Raw genomic sequence first — 26,907 nt, 5'->3', positions numbered from 1 at the left:
GAACATCTGCTAAAACAAACAGCTAGAGGTCATATTCAAGGCAGCATATTCAAAACAGATGGGAGTAAGGGCAGGGACCTCTCTAAGGATGCTGGGTACAACTGTCTGTTCTGGTTACCCATTACCCACCCAGCATCCCCTCAAAACTGGCAACCACATTAGAATGAAGTTTCACTGGCTGTTTTTATGTCACCCTTGCTCCACAGGTCATCAACAGTCACAGAATCATAGAACAGTTAGGGTTGGAAAGGACCTTAAGATCATCAAGTTCCAACCCCCCTGCCATGGGCAGGGACACCTCACACTAAACCATGTCACCCAAGGCTCTGTCCAACCTGGCCTTGAACACCGCCAGGGATGGAGCATTCACAACTTCCCTGGGCAACCCAATCCAGTGCCTCACCACCTTTACAGTAAAGAACTTCTTCCTTATATCCAGTCTAAACTTCCCCTGTTTAAGTTTTAACCTGTTACCCCTTGTCCTATCACTACAGTCCCTAATGAAGAGTCCATCCCCAGCATCCTTATCAGGCAATTCCGCTGGTACGGATCATCCTCTGTAAGAAATAACAGGACATTGGGTGCTTTTTTAGCTTCTGTAGTCCTACAAGCCTGTTAGTGAAGATGATTAACAAAACCTAAACTCTCGAAATTTTCACATGGTATGCAGGGGCCAGTGAGACGCACACAGCTGAGTTCTTTTAGGCCTGCATCCAGAAGCTGAGAAAAGCAAAGCTAATCTTTGCCTGCATCAATTCAGATGGGCTGCACTTCAGGAAGCAAACAGAGCAGCAATGCAGGTACCACAAAACAAAATAGTTCCGCTGCTGTGGTAGTTGGAACAGCATGAATGAGAGAGAAGCTTGATATTCAAACCACTTACTCAAAAACGATGGCCATTCCCATGGCTTCATATCCTTTATACAAGCAGATTGAGAAGTAAAAGCCACTTTCAGGAACAGGAGTAACTGCTAGTGATTAATTATCTACCATTTCCTAAAGACTCCCTTGATGATTGTACTTGAAAAACTAGGTCTTATTTCTGCATTCTGCTAGCCCAGAACTCAGAAATCCATTCCCCCAGTCTGTACACCAAGCAAAAAAGCACCATTTTATTATTACCGTGATCTGCCATCAACAAACTTTCAGTCCTTTTTATGTTTTAATTTGTTAATAATGATCAGCCACCCAGTTACTTTCACAGAAAATACAAGCAGCAGGTTTTTGCCAAGAAGAACTTCTAAATTAAAAATACCTTCAGGTAATTCCATAAAACATTAAAGACATCATAAATAAACTTATTCTAAAATTAGCTTTCCAAACAATAAATAAAACTCTTTCTTATTTGAAAGTGCAAACAGGCTGCATTATAAAAAAACACAGAGCAAGACTGCAGAAGTGCTTAATTATTCAATAGTGACCAAGACACAGTTTCTTGCTTTGGTGTTGCTGGTCATCTAGTGACTTTGTTTTCTGGACCCCATCTAAAGAGAAAAAATATTTGTGAAACATTAATACAGTAGGAAGTATAGCCTAAATACTCAACACATAATGGCCCACTGGAGTAACACTGGGGACAGCGAGGGGGACAGAGACTGTCTTCTTCCCCTTACAGAGGAGCATGCAGTAATCATAGCAAGAGAAACACACTAAGGAAAGAAAGCAACTTGTACCAGTTCAGTGTTGAAACGCAAGCATGCCATCTTGAAGAAAACACTGTTAGAGAAATGAGCCCTATTAAAGGTGAATCTTTCTCTAGCTGGGCCTAAAAACCATTAGCAGAGAGAGGGATAAACATGCCCTAACATTTTGCAGTGATTACTAATGACATACACACTACTCTGAGCCCTTCCCTTGCCCCTTTTCCTGAGCCTGTGAGGAAACTGCTAACAAAGAGAAGTCTCTGCTGATCTAGCTCACATTAGGAATTAGCTTGTACTATGTGGTTATTCACGTGCTACAAACCCCACCTTCAGTCTTTCTTATGCTCCTAGCCTGGTACTCAATTCTTTTGAGTAACTGCCAGGTCCCTATCTTTACGCTCTGTGTCTTTGTGCTTGAGGCACAAAAGTTATTTAGCTTCTTTTTCTGCATTAATTTCCCCTCTGGATGAGAAACATTTTAAGGACTGGTAGCTGACAGTAGATGCCATTGGTGGGTCCCTTCTGTAGCACAAGAAGGCTTCAAGATAAGACTCATTCAAACTCTGTTTCAGAGGACGGCAGCTTCCTTGCTACAGGGGTGCAGTTCAACAAGGATTTTGTTGCCTTTATATTATATATGTGTATATAAACACACAAAAATAAATGCTGATTGAAAAGCACCAGCATAGATTCTACTTCATAAAAGAAACAAATGTTCTGCAAAACATGTTTAAATGACTTGGAGGAGTCCAATTTCTCTTGAAAAAGAATGGCACTCTTTATAGAACACAGTATAAAAAGTCTTTACAAAACAAAATCTAAAACCCTATACAGTAGTCTGAAATTATCTGTGTGTCAAACAGCATACTGTTGACCTTGATAACAGCATTACTAGGTTTTGTAATGTGTGTGCCAGTGCCAAGCATTTGTTAAAACAAACTTGTTTTCAACTTACCATTAGTTCATCTATTCAAAAAGCTCAGAGAAGTTTTCACAGCAAAATTTAACTAACTGAAATCAAGATGAATTAAGACTAATCAAGCCAAGTTTGTTTAAAACGGGATCTCACTGACTTCAGTCATAACATGAATTAATGAAAAAACTACTTACTTTCCCTGGCTGTGGGGTCATGGAATTCAAGGGCATTGGTGTGCAGTGGATTTAGTTGCCACTGGTAAAAGAAGAAGAAAATGTTTACTTATTCCAGAAGACAGAAAAAAGAGCAAAGGGAGAAGGATGAAGTACCCCACTGTTCTTCACTGTAAGGGATGACTAGGGGTGAGGCAGGGAATGAAGGACTCCACCTCAAACACACACTTACTTTGCAAATAAAAAGCTATTAAGGGATGTGTGGTCATTTACTCCCTTGAGAAGGGGAAATGAGCTTGCTCAAACCACCAGTGCTGTTGTTTGCCATGGTGAGCGCCCTGAGTGCAAGGGCACTTGGCCACCTTCAAAACCCACTGCAGCTCTTTTGGGAGCTGCTGGAAGGGCCTATGTAGTCACACAGTGATCTCCCACATCAGCTGCCGTACTGTGACAGCAAAGCTTGGAGAGAGCCTCAGTGTGAAGAGGCACTCAAACAACAGCAGTGAGTTAGAGGGAAATGTGCAAGGCAATTAGAGAAAACAGATACACTTGGCCGCACCCTCTGGCATATGGCACAGCACTTCTCCCCTGTGTTGTAACAGAGCAACCTCTCAATTCCACTCGCTTGACTAAAAAACACAAGAAAACACACCTCTTGTGCCCACTCCACCCTCCCCACAGTGCAGCCCAGAGTTTTTAGACTATAGTACATTTAGACACTTACTGTAAATTTGCTTACACCCTGCACTTCACCAAACTTCATATAGGATATGTCTGCTTTCTTTTTTCCAGCATCAACATCTCCTGCATAGATCTGCTTGATACCAGCGCCTTTGATTAAAGGGACACATTCATCACATGGACATTTTGTCACAAATATCATGCTTCTCTCATCTGGTTTTATTTCTCGACACCTACAGGCAGTCAAAAACCAGAATTTCAGATATCTTGATAGTTTTTAATAGTGACAAACTTAATACCTCACAAGAGCAAGCAAAGAAGTGTTACGTGATTCTATGATCTAGTCTCAGAAGCCACTTATTCCTAACAAAGTGCACAAGGACACAATGATATCTAGCTTTGTTTTACTCTCTGTGAACAAAATACCCATCCCACCTCACTGCATTTATCATTGTTGAAGCCTCAACAATTGCCACTCTTCCTTATTTCAGGTTTCCTGCTAGGACAGCATGGTCCTAGCAGGAAACAGAGGCAGTGGCTCGTATCTGAAGGAGCTGCCATGCATCGGAGTGAATACCCTTTAAAAAACAATTCACTGAAGAAGTCTGAAGAAATCTCAGAAGCTGTGCCCATGCACATCCAAGTTCTGCATTACAGGCATAAGCAAGACTGTGATTGCAATCTTCATCACACATTCATTCGTCATGGCATTGTTTCTGACCCATCTCATTCTTCTCCCTGGTAAAAATAAGCCCATTACCTGAATGTTAAGGCATTCTGCTCCGCATGTATAATGTATCTGAACTTTCTGATTTCCCGATCCTTTTGTTTATCATCCATGTGTGGAAAATCAGCATATTCAGATCCAACAGGAAAGGCATTGTAACCACAGCCTACAAAATACATTGCTCCTGTTCCATCACAGCTTCTCTGCAACAGTAAGCAAACCATTAAAGTAGGAGACATTTACACTGAGTATTAAGTGAAAGTGTTTTGCAATGTATACTTTCACAGTTCATGCCAAGTTATGGCAGTTAAAAAGAGAACTCAGCTCTTGCTGATTGCTCTGTGTCTGCATGGAGCTTTTCCACTGAACTGTAACACTGCACACAACACACTGCACCAGGCTTTAGGGGCTTTCCTTCTATCAGGTAGCACGGCTAGCAGGAACAAAAATGAGGAAGGATTGACTCCTTGAGCCTTTCTGCAATGTATAAAATTGGAATTAGTTCCTGATGTGCCAGAGACTGTGCTTCACCTGTCTCTCAACAGACCCAGTGCCCAGTGTGCTGTCCAAGTAGCAATCAGTGACTGAGATCAGCACAAAAAAGAAAACAGCAATGAGCAGCTGATGACTGAAGTGTTAAAAACTAATGAAGAGTATGTTGCAGCTGCATGAAGAATGAGGCTCCCTGGGACTGGTAACACGCATAATCAGAGACATAAAGGAATAAAAACTTTATGCTTGGATGGGAAAAAGCACAGTAACAATACCTGTAGAAAAATATCGCTTTGATCCAAAATGTGCTAAAGCCACTATGGCATCTCAATGGCAACAAAAATCCTTCAGAGATCGTGAGGCCCGATTGTACTGAGAACTCTCCAAAATAAAAGCTTCAAAGAGGGACCTGCAGAACAGACACAGGCTGCCTGATCAGCAGCTGTGGCAAACTCTGCAGCCAGGACAGCTGGAGTAACTGACAAAGGCTAAGGAAACAGGCACACTGGAAAAGTAAGCAGAGACACTGCGACAGTTACTGAACTCATTTATACTTCGCCTTCATCTTAACAGCATTATCAAAGAAGCAGTCATTAACTTAGTTACTAAAGAATGAGATTTCTGTAGTGCTCTGTGTGTGTATGAAAAATGCACCTGCAAAAACTTAAAATAACAGCTCAAAGCAGATACAAGTGTATGAATTGTGAGTTCAAGAAAGAGGAACTTTTTCAATACTTACTGATTTTTCTTCTGCCCAAATAATAGCTCCAACTCCTGTTTTATGGTCCTCTAAAATACATAACATTTTAGCAGCAAATAATAAATAAAGCACTTCTGAGTTATCTGTACATTAACATATGACATCCTAAAGTAAGGAATAATATTTATTGTTGCTTCATGGATAGGAGAAAAGAAAAATTAAGAGCTTCTAAGTCATACATGTCTACACCAAAAGCTTAGCGTACTTTAACTGCAAGGCCAGCCATTCAACACTGCTACCTATATTTGTTCACACAAGCTAAGGAGCAACCAATACATAGACAAGTATATGTGTGCCAAGAATATATGTGGACAGGTTCACATGTGAGACGGCAAACTGATAAAAACCTTCTAGCTGTTTACAATTTAATTACTTAGTTTCTGCCACTCCTTAAGTTTATGGCTCTGTGGTCTGAACTCCTATCAAAATTAGTTGTATTTTATACCTAATTCAGAGACAAAACGTTAATAATCCTATTTTGGGGGGTGTTTCCCATCACCACCACAGGAAAACCAGAACAGAACTTCCATTATGTGACTTGGAAGATTTTCATGGAACTTGGAAATCTTCTCCAGTAGCTACTGATGAGAGTCTTGACCAGTAAGAACTAAGCATATCAAGGAGAAAAATATGTTCCAGGTTTCCAGTGACGTAGAAGGCAATTAACTGTTTCTATCATTCTTGGTCTCACTAACACATACAGTCACCTTAAAGAGGATCTTTCCTGCCAAAGATATGTTTTATGAGGGCTGACTTTATATTATGAATACTTACTAGTCACTCATGTATATTAAGCCTGCATAGAAAACATCCTATAATCTTGCTCTCCTTATATTCACATATATAATAATGTGAGCACCTAAATATGTGTGTGTGCCATTTATTTCTTTTAACTTTATTTCAGGACTAGAGTAAGAGTTTGCTCAAAATCCAGACCTGAGCCCAGGCTGAACAGCACAGGTAAAACTGAATTTTGCTGCCTCAAGAATGAATAGTCAAGTTTGCTCATTCCACTGTGCTCTGTATGTACAACAGCAGATGAACAAAAAAAACCCACAACTGGTTCCATGAAACTTCCAAATTAGTTGTAACAATTCCATCTCTTCTGCAACTTTGGGTGACCAGATTCACAGAGGGTACCCAGGGGGGAAAAAAAAAGAAAGCTTTAACTAGGTAATATGTTTTGTTTGTAAGGGTTTTAAAAAAGCAACTATCATATCTAGATGAAAAAAGCCCACACTAAGGAGTACTACTAAGTTTTAACTCTTCATAAGTCTTCATATTCTGTTCTCTCCAAGAATGTACCAATTTACTGCATGGCTACCTAGACAGAATAAAGTAGCTAACATAAGTCATCCATATCATCAAAAGGTGGTCAATAACTACCCTTCTACCCAAAAGGCTGTACATCAAAATTCCAGCATCCTTGCAAAGAAACCCTCCATCGGATATAGTAGCATTTTCACTAATAAGATTAGAACTAAGAAACTTAATGTAACTGCACTTAATGCCTTAGTGAAAGGCCTTTGTTTCACTCCTTTTTTCTGAAGAAGTGTACCTAATCTGCTTGAAATATTGGCATGTATTTGATAACAGAAGCATCTTGTGAAGCCACAGTAAAAAGAGCCTCAGAGCAGCTTGAAGAATTCAAACACCATTGTATTCTTTTTCTAGACAGGTGTTGGACATGTTGGCAGGGCAGGATTTCCTAAATACCTGCACTGGTTTTGTCTCTGAAAGCTTTCACTCACAATACTATGTACCCCTGTGGAGTCTTTACTATTACTGCCATTCCTGTTTCACAGATGGAGAAACAGAATTCAGCAGCTTGCTCAAGGAATTATTTGGAAGACTAAGACTGAAACGAGGAACTTGCTCTTCCCATGAGACCCATTCTTCCTGCCGTACTGCAACAACTCACCTGTCCGGTATGCAAGTAGTCTGGCTTGTATCATACAGTGCCTTGCAATTTCTTGGGGCAAACTCTGATGATCTGTTTCATTTGTTCGTTGTGATTCGCTGTTGTAAAACCCAAAGCATCCAAAGACAGGGACACTGGCAGCCACTGTCGCCAAGACCAAGACAAGATCTTTCATATTTTGCCTCAGGTTGCTGAAGTACGGATTTTCACAGAGGTTCTCCAGTCCTATTGTCATCAGTATTTTCTTGTGCATTTCCTCATTTGAAATTAGGAATAAACTTTCATACTCTTTTATTCTCTCTTGTCTACATGCAGTGTAAAAGTCAGTATTGGAGTCGGGCTGAGATTTCACTATTTTTTGAATAAAATCAAATGTGGTGGAAGTTTCTTCAACAAATTGCACCATGGAGCACCCCAAGGGCTGAAGCAGCACGCACACACGAGCACGACTGTTTGACTTCAGTCTTTCTACTGCTTTGGCATCTAGCTTTGCATCATCTGTAGTCATGGGATTGGACGCCTCATTCTGCAAGCTGATTTCAGGATCTGCAGGCCAGTAAGAAATCCTGTTCACCCCAGCTGGAAGAGAAGATAATGCAGCAAAAGGAACCATACAAGTACAGTGGAACACAAACCTCATATTCAACACTACTGTTTAACCCTGGTTTTACTCCTTTAAGGCCCTGACTGCTGCTTGAGGGGTGTCTGGACAACAAAAATGCTAGTAGATACAAGTATCAAGAGGTTATCTGTTAAGCAGACTGTAGACAAAAATTGGAGTTTTCTAAATTCTAAGATCTTTGTGACAGTCTAATTTTGCATCTCAACTACACCAGCTATATTAATACCACACAAAAAAAGCTAGCACTAACAGAAGCTGTTGCTGAGATTAAGAATCAATGAGTGCAGAAGGGCTGTGCCAGCAGATACCATTTAAGGAAGTGAATAATCTGACTTGTCTTCATCTCACTTGGGAAAAGGAAAACCTTCAGTAGTCCCTGTGATTTCTGCATAAAAGGCACCCTTTCTCTGGTGCCACTGACAAGCAATGGAAGGGCAAGGTAAAATGTAGCTATCTAGGCCTAATTATTAGGCTTAGGGTTGGTTGCTTTGGCAAAGTGCAACTGGATTGTCAGGATCTCAGCAGTGCATCCTAACCAAGAGACAAGCACCACCAATAGTGATAGCTGCACAGAGAACAGGGTCTCAGTAGCAAACCCTAACCTATTGATCATCAGCTCCAGGAAAATATACATTCAATACTGTTTTCAGCCTTGTGGAAAATATCAGTGCAGGCCACACAAGTTAGGGATTTGCTTTCACAACTGGGACAGTCCAAAGAGAAAACGAGCTTTGTGATACTACCAGTCACAAGCGTAACATTTACCCCTAATCTACTACAGTCATTGCTTACCGTTTACAATCATTTTTAAACAGGTTGAACATGGTTTTCTGGAGAAATAAAGATCACAGTTTTTAAGTCTTGATCCATGTTTTATGAGTGCAATCTGGCCAGCATGCAAGTCTGTACTGGAACAATGAAGGCCAACAATCTTCATATTTTTCACCACAACTAGGCCACTTTTCTTCACCTACAGAAAAATGCATTTCTATTATTTTACTTTTTTTCAACATCAGGTCCATAGCAATGTTACAGCTCTTCCTTAGGGAACACTGCCCAACCAGGATCAGAGCATATGGCTCTCCATTACCAATTGCAATATGAATCATTAAACAATCTCTGTTAACACTTCCCAAAGCAGTATTTTTGTGTAGCTTCTACATGTGCTTTTTAATATCAGCATGCTGTGCCCCTGTCAAGCTTCAAACAGGGACTTGTAGCAAATTCCTGATTTTTTTTTGTCATTGCTTCGCACATACCAAACTCCAGGAACAGCACAGAAAATTCTGTCAATTATAGCTGAAAAACCCTCTGAATCATCCAGCATCTGGAAATGCTATGAATTTAATGTCTGTTTTAAGCTTGACAATAGCTTCTTTAGCTTGACTTCTGTCTCTTCATTTATAGAAATGAATCCAGGTTCTAAAGAATATTCCATGGAAAAAGTCTGCTTACCATACACAAAAGCTCTTACACATGGATTCCCATGTATTGTAAGGAAACTGGACACAAGCTAGTTTGATGAAGCCAGTGAAACACATCTCATTATGCAGTTCAGCTGTTACTAGAACACTGTCACCCTGAATCTGTAAATTACCTGATTTCTTTGTGGTTACAGAAATGAGGCTGTACTAAAACCCTACAAGATAACCCAAATCCCATTCCTAACTGAATTACTAAATTTGAACCTGCTTTTGAAGTCTATATAGTGGCAGACTTAACCTATAGATACAGGTATATACTATAGGTATAGACTCATCTATACCTCTTTCAGACATATCAAACTCTGAAAATTAGGCCTGTCACTCAAATTCTTTTCCTATCTTTTTGTGTCCTGGGTGATCCATGTGCTATGGATCTTAGCACACGGTTGTGCTCTGCACAAAGTAAGAACAGTTAAGAACTCTGATCACAGAAGAAAACATGCTGTTCCAGGACACTCCCAAGTGTAACTGGCTACTATTTAGCAGATCCATTGTCAAGGATGGTTTCTTTTCACTGTAACTAAGGTAGTTATCTACAAGTTCTTGACCAACAAACATTTCAGATAGTTCTGTGCTCCTCCACTCTATAATAGAACTCATCTACAATCACGAATATTTTAATTCTAAAGGAGCACCTCTATACCACCAACCACGCTGTTTTAAAGTTACAATCAGCATATGCTAAGAAGCGCCCAGTACACACCATGCCTCTTTTGTTAGGCTCTTCAAAACAGTCCCCATTTTTTAGCATTTGCTTCAGCTGTCAGGGGTACACAGGTTTTCAGAAGCAGCTATTTAACCAGTCTGCTATTTTTCTCCCACCACTGGATTTTTTTCTCCTCCTAATAAATAACTGAAAAAACTATTATCAGCAGATTTGTTTGGTTTGTTTTTTTCCTCCGAATTATCTGTCGTGTAAAGAGCAGTTGTTACATGCACTGCAGGAGCTGTTCAGAAAGATCAATTAACACTAAGCAGATTTACCTGTGATTTCTTTTGTTGCTCAGTCGAAGGAAAGAGCTCCATCCAGAGGCTGAACAAAGTAAAAAGATTGACTTTAGAAAGTCTTGGCATTTGACCTGTGCATTTGAAGAAGAAGAAGAAAAAATTTATTAAAGAATATTTATAAAGATACCCCACATTGTTGTTGTACACCACAGCTGCTACAGAAGCTGGTTCATCTACCACTTCTGCTATTTACAGCAGCTAAATCCACACTGTCTTCTTCAGGGCAGTAACTGTCATCTCAGAATATTCACATCTGGAGGCAGAGCTCAGATTTGTGCAACGACTGATGAAACTTTCACTGAAATTGAGTTAATTCGGCTCAGAGGTGAAGAGCAGAAATCAAAGATCAGGTCCCACAGAACTTAAAGTGCTTAAATGACTCACAAATTCTTACAGAAATCTGAGACACAGCTTCTGATTCAGCTTCAGGCTCACCACAGATGCGAGCAAAAACATCCAGGCACGCATTATGATCTTACACTGACACCCGCAGCAAGAGTGGATGAGCCACTGTGAAACCTTCCAGTTACATCTGTTCTGCAGAAACCTACTTCTGGGTTTTTAGTCTGCTTAAACTTTGGTTAGAGTTTTACAAAAAGTTAAACATTTCTCATGCTGTTAACTTCTGACTGAATAACCAAAGCGGTAGCAAAGAATCCTTTCTCCACCCACTGCCTTGTGCTGTGTTGTGCTTCTGCTAAACAAACTGGACATGCTGGAACCAGTGCTCAGCATTACCGAGTATCCCACAAATGAAAATGGAGGAAGTACTGCACCATTGCTTGCACCATCCCAGACGTAAAGCTGTCTTAACTCACACTTGGCAGGAAGTTTAATTATGTCTTTGAGAAGCTCTAGTCCCTACTTCAGGGATTCTTCTGCAGGTCTCAGGGGTACGCAGTAGTTTTATTTCTGGTTTTATCCCTTCCCACAAATGTTAAAGTTTGTGCGAAAGAGGAAGAGGCAGAGAGAAGAACAGAATAGAGAAAAAAATTTCTTTAAGCAGTCCCACCAGTTTGGAAGAAATATAATCAGATACTAAGATTGCTCTGGTGGGGAAGAAGGTTAAGTTAATGACATGTCTGTGAACCCAAACAATTAGGACAGCAGATAAACATGCAACCCATGACTGGAATACCATTTTCAGGCAGCATTTTAGCAGGCTTTTTTGCATGCAAATGTGATTTTGGAAAGCAGCTATAGACCTCTCAGCAGCAGCAGCTGATGCCACACTGCCCACTACTATTTAGGCTACCCAGCTACGCTCTCCCACTGCACACAAGCGCTGCAAGGGGCACTGGTCAGCACAATCAGATGTGTGTGCTAGAAATGTACATGGCAAGTGGCACACATGAAGATTTGTTGTCACTTGTCCTAAAAATAAACTGTAAGTCTACAAGCCACATCTAAACAAGCAGATTTTTTTTGTCTTAGTCGTTCTCATTATGGCCTCTGCTCATTCCTGTTGTGGCACACACATGCACACTTCCTAAATGGCAAGCTAAAATAAACAGTGCCACTGATACCAAGTCACATGTATACCATCATGTTTTCTAAAATGGATTGCGATTTGGCATACGGAGTAGATTTAAAACAGAATACACCAGAAACAAGTCTGAATTACTGTTTGTTTTCTTGGACCTAATCTGAATGTGACCTGTCAAACGCATGGGAAACAAACTGAAGAATGTGCCTGTTGTGAATAGACCTGAATTTATAATGAAGCAAAATATTATGATGAAAAAAGAAAGACCTGTGGTCACAGTTGCTGTATCTATGTATCCACACCTTTATCAACTTAGTTAATGGTTCCCATAAGTTCAACAGAGTGAAGAGAATACTGATTAAAGTGGCCTGGAAATAAGGTAGAAGACATCATACAGAATTTAAGCAAAATTGTCTATAAAAAGAGCACTCCTTTAATGTGCATTGAGTCTTCACAGCTTCCCTAATTTACACAGCTTCTCTGCTTCCTACAAAGGTATGATTTTGTTCCTCCAGCTTGGGGATCTCACCCCAGTGAGAGGCAGGTTCGAGGGAGAGTGGTCTGTGAAGGCCAGCATCAAAAACCCTGCCATGCCTGCACCTGAAAGCTAAAAGGAGTAGGGCACTGTTCATCCGGACACGGTTCAGATACAGGATTATGCCATGGTTGCAACATAGGAGTCCCTAGTGCAAAGTCCTAAAGAAGTCATGTTCCAGGCAGGGAACTAGTACTGTGCCTTGACATCATCGAGGAGAAAATCAGTGACGTCACACTCCTGTCTGGGGAAAATAGGGTTTTCTTTGCTCATTTGGAAATAGGATTTTCATTAAACTAGGATGAACATATTCCCCCCCCCATTTACCCATCAAGGAGACCTGGCAGCCCTGTTGTGGTCCTCAGTCTGAGAGCTATATATACAGCCCATGGGCGATCTGTATGTATACCCCACTCTGCTGGGCCTGCAGTGGTGGAATACAGGGAATCCATCAAAATCTGCATCATTTCGGCATCCCCTGCACTGTGAGAAAGTTGCTCTCTACTAAAATTCATGGGCACTGCTACGGGGCTAATACAGACACCCCGCAGGAGGAAAGCATTTTAATGCAGACTGCATTTCATACACATTAAAAATACACGGTGTAGAGCTGGGAGTAATTTTGCCAGAGGAGGAAACAAAACACGAGCACGTATGATGAGAAGGCCCTATGACTAAGAGCACAGGCAAGCAGGGGCGGGGATACTTTTACTGCCCTGTCTGTAACGGGCAGGAGCACCCTATGAAATAGCTGTTGGGGGGGGGGGGGGGCGCACGGCCCCGGGGAGGGCAGAGCCTCAGAGCGCCAAGAGGAGAGGACGCACCGCACGGTGTCGGGCGTTTCGAAACACCCGGTAGGCAAGAAGAGACCCGCGAGAGGCCTGCCAGCGCTCCCCCGCCGCCGCTCCCCTGCCCTCAGCCACCCGTTATACCCAGCTCCCCACGGCGGAGGCTCTCTCCCGGCCGGGGAGGCCCCAGCCGCCCGCCCCGCAGCCAGGCCCCCCCGCGGCGGGCACGGGGCATCACTCACCGGTCATGCTGTCGGTCTGTGTGCTCGCCGCACTCACCCGCGGCCCCTCCGCCGCCTCCTCTGCGCCGTGCATCGGTGCCGGTGCGGGTACCGGTGGCGGTGCCGGTACCGCCCGGTGCCCCCCACCCCCCGGCCTCGCCCCGCCCCTCCCCATGGTGACCCCGCTCCTCCCGCAGGGCGTCGCCGCGGCGGGGGCGTCAGCATGGCAACCGCTCTGACGGGCGGGCTCCTCGGCCAATAGACACCGGGGGGGAGAGAGGAGGCGAGGCTTGTGTGATGGGCGGGGCTTGTGTGATGGGCGGAGCGGCGGCTCCGGGGCGCGCTGTTCTCTCCGGCGCGGCCGTCTCCGTTCGGGGGTTGTGATCGTCCTTCTGTACCGCAGCCCTGGTCTGCCCCTCGGTGGCCTCCCCGAGAAGATCCAAGCTCGCGGGGAAAAGAGGGATCCGAGGAACACGCGGTCAGCTGCACAGCGCAGAAAGGGGCTTGTGCATCCGGTTTGGGGAACAGGGAGCTGGCAGCATGAGGGTTTCTGTGCCATGGGGTCATTTCTCTTGTACCCTGCTAATCGTCTTGCTGGTGTAACTAGCTTGGTGAGTGTGGGGAAGTCGTGTTCCTTTCTGCCACTGCTGCAGCACAACTGTTCTTCAGCAGAGATGTTACACTGGTAAATCCCATCCCTTCATCTGTGCTGCGTGCTTCCTCTGGGGAAAGAGAGCATAGCTTCCCCAGGCTGGTTTGGTTTTGTTGGTAGAAACTTTCCAGTGCAGGGTTATTACAGTAATTACACCTCGGTAGGAAAGTGAGCAAGGAACTTGGCACTGTAGAGTGAGTCTGAAGATGGGTCTTCTTTTCCTCTTTTAACATGTATGTTACCGATGCTGTGATGAGACCAAAACTCTTCATCATGTATGAATTGATGTTTGGACTCTGCAAGACTGGCACTGGGATTGCTACTTTTCCAAGGCCATGGTGAGGGAAAGGTTGGAAGAGAGCAGGGAAGGAGCTGGTTGGTTGATTGGTTTCTTGGGTTCTGTTGCTTTTCTTGGTTTGGGTGCTTTGTTTGCCTTTTTTTTTTTAACCGTCATTGTCTTGATTTGCATAAATAATTGAGGCTGCACCTGGACATGGGGCTGCTGGGAATAAATCAGATGGGGCTGTTCTGTTTTCATTTACAGCATTCCTCCTTACACTAGCACCAGAGGCAGCAGTGCCAGGCCTGCGAACTCCCCAAACTCCATCCATTTCCTAAGCATCTGACCTGGCGGTGACTGAGCGCTAACAAGCATGTCAAGCTCATGAATGCAATTTGCTGTGCTGATACTGTACTAAGCATGCAAAAGGAATATTTATAAGAGGGATTCAAATGACCCTCCCAGGAAACCAACCATTTCCACAATGTGCCGCTGGGAGAAGAAGTCTTCTGCTGCGGCACTTGAGGCTGAGCAGGAGCAGCCCAGGCCTGAAGCTCCTGGCAGAAACATGGTCACCCCATGAGTAGTGAGACAGGGTCGCAGGCACAGGGGACCTGTACAAGGCCCTGCCCAAACACCCAGCAGGCTTAGGGAGCAGGTGGGTGCCAGGGTGATCTTCCCTGGGAAAGGCCATTTCCTTCCCTCCTCTTGCTCACACCTCCTGCTTGTGGTACCTATGGAAATTTATGCCTGGCAAGTGTTTACCTCTCAGCGCAATTTGCAGCTGGTGATAAAGGAATCATTATCAGGACACCACAGGCATGTAGAAGCAGCTTCATGGCTGCGTATGAATGTGACAAAGCTTTTTTCCTCCTCAGTCTGCATACATTTACTAGGATTGCTGTTAAAAGTAACTTGCTCAAACAGAAAATACCAGCTCTTTTTTCATTATAACATTTTAATGACACTCTCCTCCCCAGCAAAAGCATCCCAAGCCAAGCCCTGCAGACAGCTGGGCTTGCCCAGTACGAAGCCAAAGAAGAAAGGTTAATGTGTGTGCAATGAGCTAGGGGTTTTTCTGTCTTCTTTTTTTGTATCCAGTGACTCAGAGCTGTGGATTGTTAAGTAGAGAACTGGTGGGGTTTCTAAAACCCAGAGAAGGCTCAGGTTCAACTTTGCTGTCTTGAGATGTCTGAGCTGGATGCTGAGTTCTGCCTTCCCGTGGTAGCAAACACCATTGCATGGAGCTCCAGCATACAGTAATTGCCATCGTTACATCTTTGAAGCACAGACATGCTAATTAACAAGGGTTAACAGAGGGCAAGCACGGACATACCACCAGTGTTGCTCCTGTAAGCACAGTCCAGACCATGAGGCAGTGGGGACATGCTGCTAACATTTACCAAACACTGCGGTGATGAGGAAGTGACAGGAATATCTGAACTCTTACAGATACAGGCAATTAGTTGCTGGCATATATAAGAGACCTTATTTGATACATGTGTTTCTGATGGAAAACCTTGTGCCTACTCCAGTGTAAATCCTCAACTACCTTAGCAAAAGGTACTCTCTTGAGCTTATTGTTTCTTTCTGTTTTTCTACACTGATGTTAAGCTGATTACATCCTTGGTAAAATAAGTCTCCCATGTAGCATGTAAAACCTTCATGAAAGGCAGGGAAAAGTAAGGACCAGGGCATTTTGTTGTATGCTTATTAATCAATAGTTGGATTTCTTTGTTCGTTTCTTCTCTTTCCTTTTTTCTTCCAATTGGTCATTGTTTACAAAGTTTAAAGCCCCAGATCAGGCTATGATCTCTAATGTCCCAGAGCCTGACACTATGTTAATGAACTGAGGACTAAGAAAATGAACTAAAAATTAACAGCATCCTACATCAGCAGGAAGCGCTTTGGTATTGGGTGGTTTTTCTGCCAACGGCTCATAAGGGTTAAGCTGCTGGTTTTCAACCTGCATGGGCAACCAGTGGATTTATTCCTTGGAGAGCTATGAAAGACACTAAGAAAATCAACCTCCTTTTTCAGCAGCAGAAGTGTAGGGCCTAGAAGTGCCCACTGGAGGAGGTGGTTGATGTTACCTCAGTCTCTCTGGAGCTGCAAACTCCCTCATACTCAGTTCTGCCTGGTGAAGTTCAGAAAGGGCTGTTCCTGTGACAGCAGTCACACTGCTGATGTGCAGTGCTACACCAGGTGAAGCCTTAGCTGTGAGGGAGCAAAATCCCTGCTGCAGCGGTCCCTCGGAGCACTGGAGGGCTTGGTAGCTTGGCTGGGATGTTCCCCTGCACCATCCCTACCCTGTGCAGGAGTGTGGGCCTCTAGACCACAGTTCCCCGCTGGTGAAACCGTAGGAGGACACTGAGGCAGATGTGAGTGCCCCAGAACATGGTGGCCAGCAGGCTGGGATCTATGGCCTGTGGCGTGTGCTTGCAGTCATGGCTGAAGTCAGTGTGGTTGTCAGGCTGCTCCACACTGACCAGGAAGAAGAAAGGGGCTGGTAGAGAGGAAGGTGAAGGCCCAGAGGATGCCGTTGGCGGCCTTTACTTGATGGTTGGTGACAACCACCTTGGCCTCGAGGGGAAGCAGATGGTGACGTAATGCTGCATGGTGATGGCAGTGATGTGGGGGACACAGGTGTAGCCCCACAGAGGTAGGGGCAGCACAGCAGCTGCATGAAGGGCCAGGGCCAGGGGCCATGGAATCCATGGACAGCCCCAGTAGGGTGAGCAAGTCTGAGACAGCCATGCTGCTTGGGCAGAGGTTGGTGGTGTCTTCATGTTGTGACAGCATGGATGCCCAGCACTGCTGGGACACCCACCATGCCTACCATGAGGAGCCCCAGGCAGACAGCAATGATGGGGATGAGCACCCACACCAACAGTGCCAAACACAGCCGCTCGTTGTGGCTCACCCTCGCTGCTGCTCTCACCACCACCCCACACACCACCAGGGGACACGGCCACCTCAGTGCCCACCAACACCCAAGGAGCAGCCTCAGCCCCTGCACCCACCACCCCTCCCTGTGGTCCCACTGCCTTGGGAGCTGCCACCATCAGCCCTGGCCCAGCCAAGGGCAGGCGCCTCGGAATGAGAGTGTGCTTCAGCGGCAGTGATACACGCCAAAGCACAGAGCAACCACCACAAAAAAGAATGATACTTTTATTTTCCACAGAGTTTTAAAGATACTTTGCTACATAGTTTATGTTATTTTCTATCAGACTATACAGGTTCGTCTTCATGGAGTCCGACGTTGTACAATTGTAAAGTGATATGTTTGGTAGTGTATCTATAACATTTTAAAAAGTTTAGAGTTTTTTTCTTTTTCTCTTAATTTATTTTTGGAATGTACAGTATATGAGGTAAAATTAAGATTACATTAAAAACTGTCTTCAGTGCAGCAATATGCACTGAGGCTCAAATGGCAAATACACTATTAAATGACTATCAAAAATAGGAGCTCATTTGAATTTTACTATGAAAAACAGAAGTCACTGCAGATTAACTGTAGTAACAAATCTTACCGTTTTAGACATTCAACCGTAAGAAATCTCTGGGCTCTTACACGCAACCTCATTTGCACTGCCAAACATGGCACTTTGAAGAAGGTTCTAGAAAACATCAGTTATCCTGTGGGAAGGTATCAGCCTATACGTACAAATGACAGATTGGAAATAAAGTGTAAACATACAGTACATCTTAAAGACAGAGCACTCTCGCCACGAGGAGGCCGAGTTCTTCGCCATTTCTTCTCTTTTGTTGTTTTAAAGGTAACGAAACTCAGCAACATTATTCTACAGCACAGATCATTGGACGTATAAACAGTTACAATACATGCCCGTTCTAATATAAGAGAAATTCTTCAGAGATCTTCAAAGCACAAGACAGAGGTTCCTTTTTTATTATTATTAAGACCAACAGAAGTGTTTAATACCATTAAAAATGCTAAACTGAACACAACTAGAAGTCATTAATGATTCACTATCTCGTAACTCAAATAAATTAAGAGTAGCTAATTACAAAGTGTGTAACAAATAACGTAAGTGTGATGAGACAAGGATTTTTTTTTCTTTTAAAGATAGTTTCACTACAAGCTTTGTGTCACTGGCAATCGTTGACATCCAGCGAGATGTTCAATGGGATACTTGATAAAATTCAGTCTGGTCATTCAAGAACTCACAAACGCAAGCTCACAAAACAATGATGAGTTATGCAATTGCAAAGTGCTCTAATGCAACATTAACTACATGCAATCAACGATTTGGTACAGTATCCAAAGAGACATTACATTAAACATTAGGATCTCAAGAAAAAAGCAGCTTTTAAGTTTTCTGGTGCAAATTACTATGCTTCATCTTCTGATTTGGTGCCCCAAAGAAAGAGAGAGAAAGAAAGAAAGAGAGAGAGAAAACAAAAAATAAAAGGCAGTGCTTGATTCTGGTGGATATGGCAAGTGGATGTTGGGGAAACAGCAAAAGTTCAATGATGAATTTTATCTCAAAAACCTATTAACTAGCCAAAATCAGAGGGCACAGACATCTGTATAAACTGCATCCAATCAAAGGTCAACTTTGGAAATGTGTTTTTCAATTAAAGTAGGAAGTCTAAGAAGTTCTCTCACACTCTCCCTTCTCTATTTTTGAGAAGCAAAAGAGGCATTTTTGTAAGTAAACATCAAATCCTGGGGGCAAGATAAACCACTTGTGCCATCCCCTTGTAGTCTTTCGAAAACATCTACTTGCAGTGAAGAACTCCACATTTATCAGTAAGAAGCTTCCTTCATGCATACTCTTCCATCCAGTTTATTATTTGCTGCCTGAGAAAAGCCCCTTCTGTGTTTCAGCATAAATCCTGCTTCCCAAATAATTAAGACAAATGAGGAGGTAGAAATACAGCGCTAAATTGCTTTCACAGCATCAGATTAATATTGTATACAGCACAAGTTTGTTAGTGTAAGTTTTCAATGCGATCACACATTCTTCCCTGTGACAGTAGCAACCCTTACAACAAGTGTGGGTCAGGAAACCATTCTTACACTGACGTTTACTGGTCAAACCCTTGTCGTTAAATGCACCTTGCCTGCCCCATACAGAGTTTGTACTGCAAGAAGGCATATTAAAGAAAAGATTGTATTTCTGTGGCTTGCATTCTAATAACATGTCAGCCTATACCTACCGGTAAGCATTTTAAAGTGGCCAGAAAGGTTTGCATCAGTCCCAATGCCGGTGCTAAATGCCTGTTTTTTCTTTTTTGTAAAAGCAAGAGAACAGAATTACTTTTAGATTATGAGAAAGTAAAATGTAATGGGCAGTGTTCTAAAATAAACCTCTCTTCTTCACTTTATTACAAAGTACTGAATGATAACAGCAATCAGAATGGAAAAGATAGCAAAAAGTGCAAGGATGACAGCAGCGCACACTTGGTCGCTCTGTGACCATTGTGTCCTTGTGGTTTGCACAGTGTCCTTGGTGCTTGCCGGTGGTTCAGTCCTCTGAGAGATGAATAGCACTGGGGCACTGTAGGGGCCTATCAGGTCCTGGTGACCTCCTATCTCTTGGCACTGACGAATGGCACATGCGCGGAAACGGTATTCACAGTTCAGCTGGAGGCCCGTGTATCGGAATGACCAGTCCGGACCCTTATAAATCTGGCATTAAAGATAAAACAAATAGATAAATCTAATAAAAACATCCTACATACACATCTCTCTATGGTTTATTTATGGGGGAAGTAACTGTAAAAAGGGGGACTCCTCACCAGTGTTTTCACCCATGCAAAAGAAAATGGACAAAAAGCTCACAAGTGTAATTTAAATGCCAGGTAAAGGCTCCAGTCCCTTTGCTGAAGCCCAGGCAAAGTACTACAAGAGCTTCTACAGCATGGTGAGAACATGCTGAATTAACTGTTAGAAGATCTGGTGTTGGTTTACTGACCACTTCCAGTGTAAATACTAAGCCATGGGATGTAATGTACAATATTCCATCAGAGGATTTTAGGTAATTAACTCTGTATCAAGCTACTACATTAAGTCTTAATCCAATGCGACATACTTTATTGTAGCTACAGTATCCTGTGTTCAAAATACTATTAACTTATCCCAGTAAACACTGTTTCAGGAAAGCTCTAAGGAGTCTTCTCTGTGATTCTCAATTTCATCAGATCCTAAGACATAGATGACTTGTCAGGGTGTTCTCCAAGGGTCTCCCAGTTGTCTGGTTAACGTGAGTTCACACTGAGTGCCTAATTCAATGAAATCTAAATGCTGTTTTTTCAAATTTATTAATTTGCAGCTACATCAAGTCCTGTAGAATCCAATGAAATCCCATCCCCATGTAGGGCCGATTTTCCGTTTACAGGTGTATCAGTAGGTACTGAGCTATTAGGTGGGCAGTGCATTGATTTCTCTCTTTAAACCCCTTCACACCTCATTATCAGGATACAGAAATACCCCATCATGCAGAAGTTTTCCTTGCAGTTATCATCCTTTAGACAGTATTTCGCAAATGCAAATTACCAACCATTCAATGAAAGAAGCAGGAAATCTCTTCTGATTTTGCTGTATGAAGAGCTCTTGCTGTGCCTGTGGCTCCTCACAGACTTAGAAAGCCCTCTGACAGCCAAGGCAGCTAAGCTTTACTGGAACCTACAACCTTGAGACTTCCCTTTCTCTCAGGAAATGGTTCTCACCCTGAGACAGGGCAGGTCATTGGGAGTGCAGCTTTCTCTAATTCTGCTCATTTGTATCATGTGTTTGGTAGCGAGCAAACAGCACAGACACACACAGCCTATTTAGAGTAGGCATGGGTGACTGGCCACAGCTACTTGTCCCCAGTGCCTTGCAGGAAATTGCCCTCCCCTCAAATGTGTTTACTATAGTTTTTATAGGGTCACTTCCTAACCCCCTGAAAAGCTTGACTGATGTATATGGCTCAAACAGTAGATTACTAACTTATTTTGTCTTAATCATGTAGGGAGCAACGCATGAGCAACTTGGCTGATGGATCAGCAGGGAGAGGAGAGTGAAGTTTAGGCAGGGAAGTGGTAGTAAACAGCTTGGAGTGAACTTACAGGACTTTTTTTCTGTTCACAAAGAAAACTGTTACCATCATGTCTAAGTATCTTAAAGGCCACTTAGATGGTGTTTACTTCTTGACTGTTCCAATTTTAGGTTTTGCAAACTTATCTCCTCATTTTATTTTAATGTACTGTGCTGAGCTGCTCTGGAGAGCAAAAAGGAATCATGCACCTCAGCCTACTCTGTTATTTCCAGGCTTAAAGAGTAACCTTCAGTTTCTTGTCCAGCTCATCTGGCAATGCACATTGCTGATCACAGCCTGATTTGACTCCATGTCAAGAAGCAGCACTGACCATACTTCAGTTACAGATTTCATACTGCATTTCCAATTTTAAAGTTATGATAAAGAATATCCACACGGCAAGGTAACAAATACCTTGGAGTATGGTTCATTTTTTACTGAAAAATTTAACAAAGGGACACAACAGACATAGCACTACACCAGAAGTTATGAATTATGAAAATATTAAGGCATATAATCTACCAAAGCACAGGTAAAACTTACTTAGTACTGACCTGTAATAAAATTATAATAAACTAGAATTGTGTTTCCTTTCTGGAAGGAAACCTGATTGCTTAACAGTGTAAAACAGTTTTCAAGCTGGATTTCATGTCAATTATCAGGCAGTTTATAGGGAAGCAAAATTAGCACTGCCCATCCTCTTTGAAATACAGACATAGTTTAGCTTGGGTTCCCAGCTGTATCTTTGGATAATCAAACCTGAAATTAAAACACACTCACCACTGCTTGACCCTTATAGTAACACAGCATGCCCTACTACTGAAATGGTCCTATGGTAAAAAACTAATGACTGAATTACATTAAAAGTTTCCCTACAGCTGAATGTCTACACTGCATAAGCAGGGGCTCTTTCCTGCCTGCAGTTCTCTGTACAGAAGTATGACTCTGTCAAAGTCAAAACTTCTTAATACTGCTTACTGCCTTCAGACAGTTTTTGGTGCAGGGAGCCCTTTGACCTTTTTCTCACAAGTCTCATTTTGGTACCATTGGGTGGATGTTTTCTTTTCTTCAGTTTCCTGAAATTCCTTCACCACCTGAGGTGAGGTGCAATTTAGTGCAGTGTTTATATTCCTTACATCTTTTTTCTCTATGACAATGGTTTTAAGATACTACCTTTTATTACTTAGTAACAGAAAGTTAGCATGGTGCCTAAAACCGTATTGTCATATATCTATATGACAATCTATAATCTAAACTAGTTACCACAAATACTAACGGAATTAAAATACAGTAACTGAAGCACATCATACCTGTTTGAATTCCGAGTCTTTTCCCACCATGACCTGAAGACAGTAGATAACGGGATCACCCTTCATGGGCTGCAGAACCTCCCACGTGATCTCACAAGTGTGATCATTTATCCTCTCTATTCTTGGTGCTGAAGGGAGCAAACAGAGGTGAAAGTGAGCTCTGCTTTCCCAATCACCTAACACTGTTACATTCCGACCACTTGTGAAATCCTATCTTCTATCTGCTATCTTGTCTCAGAGAAACAAAAGATTCAGATTCAAATATGCTCTTCCTGCAACATTTTCTGGAACAACAACTAACAATTCACACAGGTCTCTATTGCTTGTTTATATATAATCCAACAGAAAGCACTGCACGTGTATATTACATGAAAAAGAACCCCAACCAACCCATAGGTGCTATGCTTAAAATTATACTAAACGTGGTAGGAAGAATTTTCACCTCACCTTACTATAACAGCCTGGTCACTCTCTCCTGCTAAGCAAGGATTCTAACAAAAAAACCTTCCTGCGTCAAAGAACTCATTAAGTTCCAAGTCTCCCATTTTTTGAGCAAATATTTTAGAAGCTTTAGGCAATGAATGAACATTTCCTTACTGTCCCTACCTGCATCTGGAAAAGGGCTTAGCATCTTAAATACCACACATACAACACAACACTAAAACCAACTTGTCATCCCCTCATCCCCCACATGAAGAAAGAAGCACCTTTACCTTTCAAGGCAGCTGGAACAGATTTGGGAGTAGTGAAAACATATTCTTGAGAAAGGGGACCTTCACCAGCTTCATTACATGCCTGAATACAAAATTTGTATGATGTTGACTCACTGAGCCTTTGTACTTTGTATGTATGACATGGTCCTCTGTATAAGGATACAAACCTGGAAACAGAAAGAGTAGCTTAGACAGACTTTCAAAGACTCTACAGTTTAGTGTTGAAATCTATTCCCATAGTTTCTCAGAATCTAATGAGAAGCACAGAAATATTTATTGCAGGATTAAACGGTGTTCTGGCATTACTACACAACAATAAGCTGTTTTTCCAGGGCCAAGTTTTTATTTCTCATGTCTTTGAAACAAAAATCTCTTTTACATAAAGAGTACTACAGATTGTGTGTGGGCAAAAATTATCCTGAGCATCTTCAGAAACCCTTCTGCACCTGAACCAATGGGAAAGGACAGCAGCTCTCTCTTTCAGCAAGCTGCGTACACTGCTTTTGACCATCTAGTTCCCCATCATCTTTAGCTTTTCAAAATCTGGTAATGAGATCTTAGCTTTTTGCTCCTTTGCAACTCTCCCTTACTACTAAGAAGGGGTTATAGATCCAACCGCTCTTGCACATCGTTGTCAGAGATGGGTGACTGATGAAGCTCACTCAGACCTGCACAGGAGGCCAGAATCACGCTTGCAGCACACACCAAGTGCTATTGTAGGAGCTTTGCAGACCGGCCACTCTCCTTCATGTTATAATTCTTACACAGACTGATCATGGCAGCTGTCATTCAATTTTCAATTTTGGTATCCCCAGGACACAGCACAAGTTCATCAATTCCTGCAGAGGTTATCTTCTACTTCTTCTCTTTTACATTTAAAACAGATGGTACTTGAACATGACCTAGTCTCTGGTAATGGTCATGAATTTCTTTCCAGTTAAGAGTCTAATTTCTTTTCCTCACTGCAGAGCAAATTCACCTAGTAGATGTCTTGTACTGCTTTCAAGCTAAAGCTACTCAGAGATCCAGATGCAGTACACAGTGTGGCACTACTGTTCATTTTACCATTCAGGCAAGGGTACTTTGCTGTACCATCTCAGCTTACGTTCCAATTTAACATGAGAGAAAGGATCCCTTAAAATAATACATTGTACTATATGAGTTTAATTTCCACTATAAATAAGTGCATATACAGACAACAGAGAGTAAAGAATTCACCCCTTCCAATATTAAGTATATAAAATCCACAAGACTGATTAGACTTGATACTTTGACAAAATACTTGACCAAATGTGAGAGAGAAAAGAGTGCTGGTATGAAACATTTCATTAAACTCTTCATATTGAATTATAAATAAAAACTATGAAGTTTTTGATCTTGTACTTCCCAGCATGGAACATTAGAGCCCTTCTGGCCTTGCCAGGTAAGATGTTCTTCTATGTCTGTGGTAAATTCAGCAAAGCATATAGAATTTTGCCCTTTGCTGCCATCTCCCAAGCATCAGACCACAGTGGCACAGGGCAGATTAAAAGGATCCCAAAACCAACCTTCCGTTCTTATCCTCCATTTGAAGGTGGTACTGAATGGAGTCAGTTAGTGCTTTTGCAGTTCCCTCTCCCCACTTCAACTTGAGAGTCTGAGAACTGTATGCAGCACATTCCAGTCGAGGTGGATCTGGAGGAAGAGGCTTTGTTTTCAGTTTTATGGTGTGGCTGAAAGGACCTGCTCCGAGACTGTTCAGGGCTTGAATCCGTACTCTGGTATTTTAAAAGAGAGAATAAATCAACTTGAAATTAGATTCTAAAAAATAATGGTCATTTCCATCATTCACATTCAAGAGAGAACAATGGTACCAAATAGATGGTATTTCCTACAGTGAAGACCTTTATCAATATTATGGTTTGACAGGCTGTCATGAGTATGCAGGAGTGTCACTTTTCTTGCCACTGTTTAAGGAGCTAGATTGACCCAAAGTAAACATTTGTTAGCATATCTGCATCATTCACATCAGTGGAAAGACACAAAAGCTCTATCAGCCACTTCAAGAGCAGTCCAGCTTCCTGACCCTGCAGGCTTTGTACCAAAATTTTTGATAGCCATATTGGAAAGATGAGGGAAGGTGAAAAAAACCCCACCTCCAAAAGAAATGAATCTTTATCTTTGGCTATTATATCAGGCGAGCTCAAGGATGACTACAGGGAAGTTTTACGTGCATTCTGGAATGGATCCGATTTGTGTGATGATAAAGTCATGGTGCTCAGCCACCTCTCTTTCTCTTTTCACTAATAACGCATCTCTGGGTGCTGCAAACACAAGCTAACTTGGTTCTGCTTTGAAAGGGAGAGAGGGAAACTAAAAATCAAAAGACACATGGCTGAGGGGTTTGTAGAACTCAAAATTCCGGGATTATTTTTTGGCTAGTCCATGTAAAACAATGCTGGCATTAGGTTCACACAAGTAAGAATTAAAAGGATTAGCTAATAAATTAATTTCTAAAAATAGCAGAAAACAGAAATCTGAGGCTCTCTGCATATCTCACAGGTAGCCACAGAGAACAAGGTGAGCTAATCTCAATATGCCAATGAACGTTTGCTTGTCTAAAACATCTAGGTAACTGTATCTAGGTAACTGAAAAAAAGTAATCACAGTAATTACATTGTGCAACTGTCAATCACACAGTTTCAAAATATTGAAACACAAATGTGTGCAGGCTTATGAATAAATATTTCTCCTTCACTATAGTAATATTTAACATTATGATAATGTATTATAGCACAGAACTAAGGTTAATATATGCAATGTTTTATTTGCACAGAGAATTGGCAAGTGTATTCTATAAAAGCACTTCTGTGAGTAGAATCTTAGAATAGAATCACAGAATGGTTTGGGTTGGAAGGGGCCTTAGAGATCGTTCAGCTCCAACCCCATTCCCTCGGGGCTGGAACTAAACGGAACAAGATGGAAGATGGTCCCTAGTGGAGGGGACACCTTTCACTAGACCAGGCTACTCAAAGCCCTATCCAACCTGGCCTTTGCAAAGAACTATCTCTGCAATAGAAGCTCCTGTTTTTTATAGTTTGTTGACACAGAGAGCAGTGGCTCTTCAAATTGCCAGCATTAATGTTAAATACTTGTAAGGCTGTCAAGTAGCTGTGCAGGGCATACCTGTAGGTAGTATCTGGCTGTAAGCCATCTATAAAATAGTTCAGAACTTTCCCAACAGTTATTGGTTGCTTATCTCCAAAGTCTATGCTGTAGCCAAGGATTTCAGATCCGTGGTCACAAGGTTCTTCCCAGCTTATAGCAAGGCATGTGGAAGGAGAATAGTGTGGACTTTCAACTTCATCTTCACTTAGTCCCTGAAGATAAGTCACAACTGCAGGTACAGAGGCTGGAGTCATACATGCCACTACTTCACTGAAAGGGCCTGCACCTGCGACATTCACTGC

At 42.3% G+C, this 26,907-nt stretch overlaps 3 protein-coding genes across 11 annotated transcripts in view; all 3 read right to left on the bottom strand.

Annotated features, from left to right (window-relative positions):
- Window positions 1-1,084: 1,084 nt before the first annotated feature.
- CDADC1 (cytidine and dCMP deaminase domain containing 1) lies at window positions 1,085-13,682 on the bottom strand. Its single transcript, XM_061353120.1, is given in 10 exon segments — window positions 1,085-1,484; window positions 2,754-2,814; window positions 3,457-3,646; window positions 4,174-4,343; window positions 5,372-5,421; window positions 7,314-7,892; window positions 8,728-8,905; window positions 10,404-10,498; window positions 13,479-13,610; window positions 13,613-13,682. Coding segments are annotated over 10 exon segments (1,599 nt in total). The 3' UTR covers window positions 1,085-1,410.
- A 2,388-nt stretch (window positions 13,683-16,070) lies between these two features.
- MLNR (motilin receptor) lies at window positions 16,071-17,934 on the bottom strand. Its single transcript, XM_061353175.1, is given in 7 exon segments — window positions 16,071-16,893; window positions 16,895-16,977; window positions 16,980-17,045; window positions 17,048-17,101; window positions 17,104-17,186; window positions 17,188-17,444; window positions 17,923-17,934. Coding segments are annotated over 7 exon segments (729 nt in total). The 3' UTR covers window positions 16,071-16,719.
- The window catches only part of FNDC3A (fibronectin type III domain containing 3A), a 116,601-nt gene continuing 107,238 nt past the window's right edge, over window positions 17,545-26,907 (bottom strand). For all 9 annotated transcript variants that reach the window (XM_061353101.1, XM_061353100.1, XM_061353108.1 and 6 more), the window contains 5 exons: window positions 26,624-26,907; window positions 25,006-25,215; window positions 23,459-23,625; window positions 22,746-22,873; window positions 17,545-20,045 (listed from right to left, as the gene is read on the bottom strand). In XM_061353101.1, the coding sequence (XP_061209085.1) occupies window positions 19,734-20,045; window positions 22,746-22,873; window positions 23,459-23,625; window positions 25,006-25,215; window positions 26,624-26,907 (1,101 nt within the window). In that variant the 3' untranslated portion in view covers window positions 17,545-19,733. The remainder of the gene's footprint in view (window positions 20,046-22,745; window positions 22,874-23,458; window positions 23,626-25,005; window positions 25,216-26,623) is intronic.

This window comes from Neopsephotus bourkii, unplaced genomic scaffold (assembly GCF_033783945.1).
Source record: "Neopsephotus bourkii isolate Nb327-2 ecotype Australia unplaced genomic scaffold, CSIRO-AGI_Nbou_v1 NB_663, whole genome shotgun sequence".
NCBI lineage: Eukaryota > Metazoa > Chordata > Aves > Psittaciformes > Psittacidae > Neopsephotus > Neopsephotus bourkii.
Note: the sequence above shows the minus strand (reverse complement) of the source record. Positions and strands in the feature narration are given on the sequence as shown.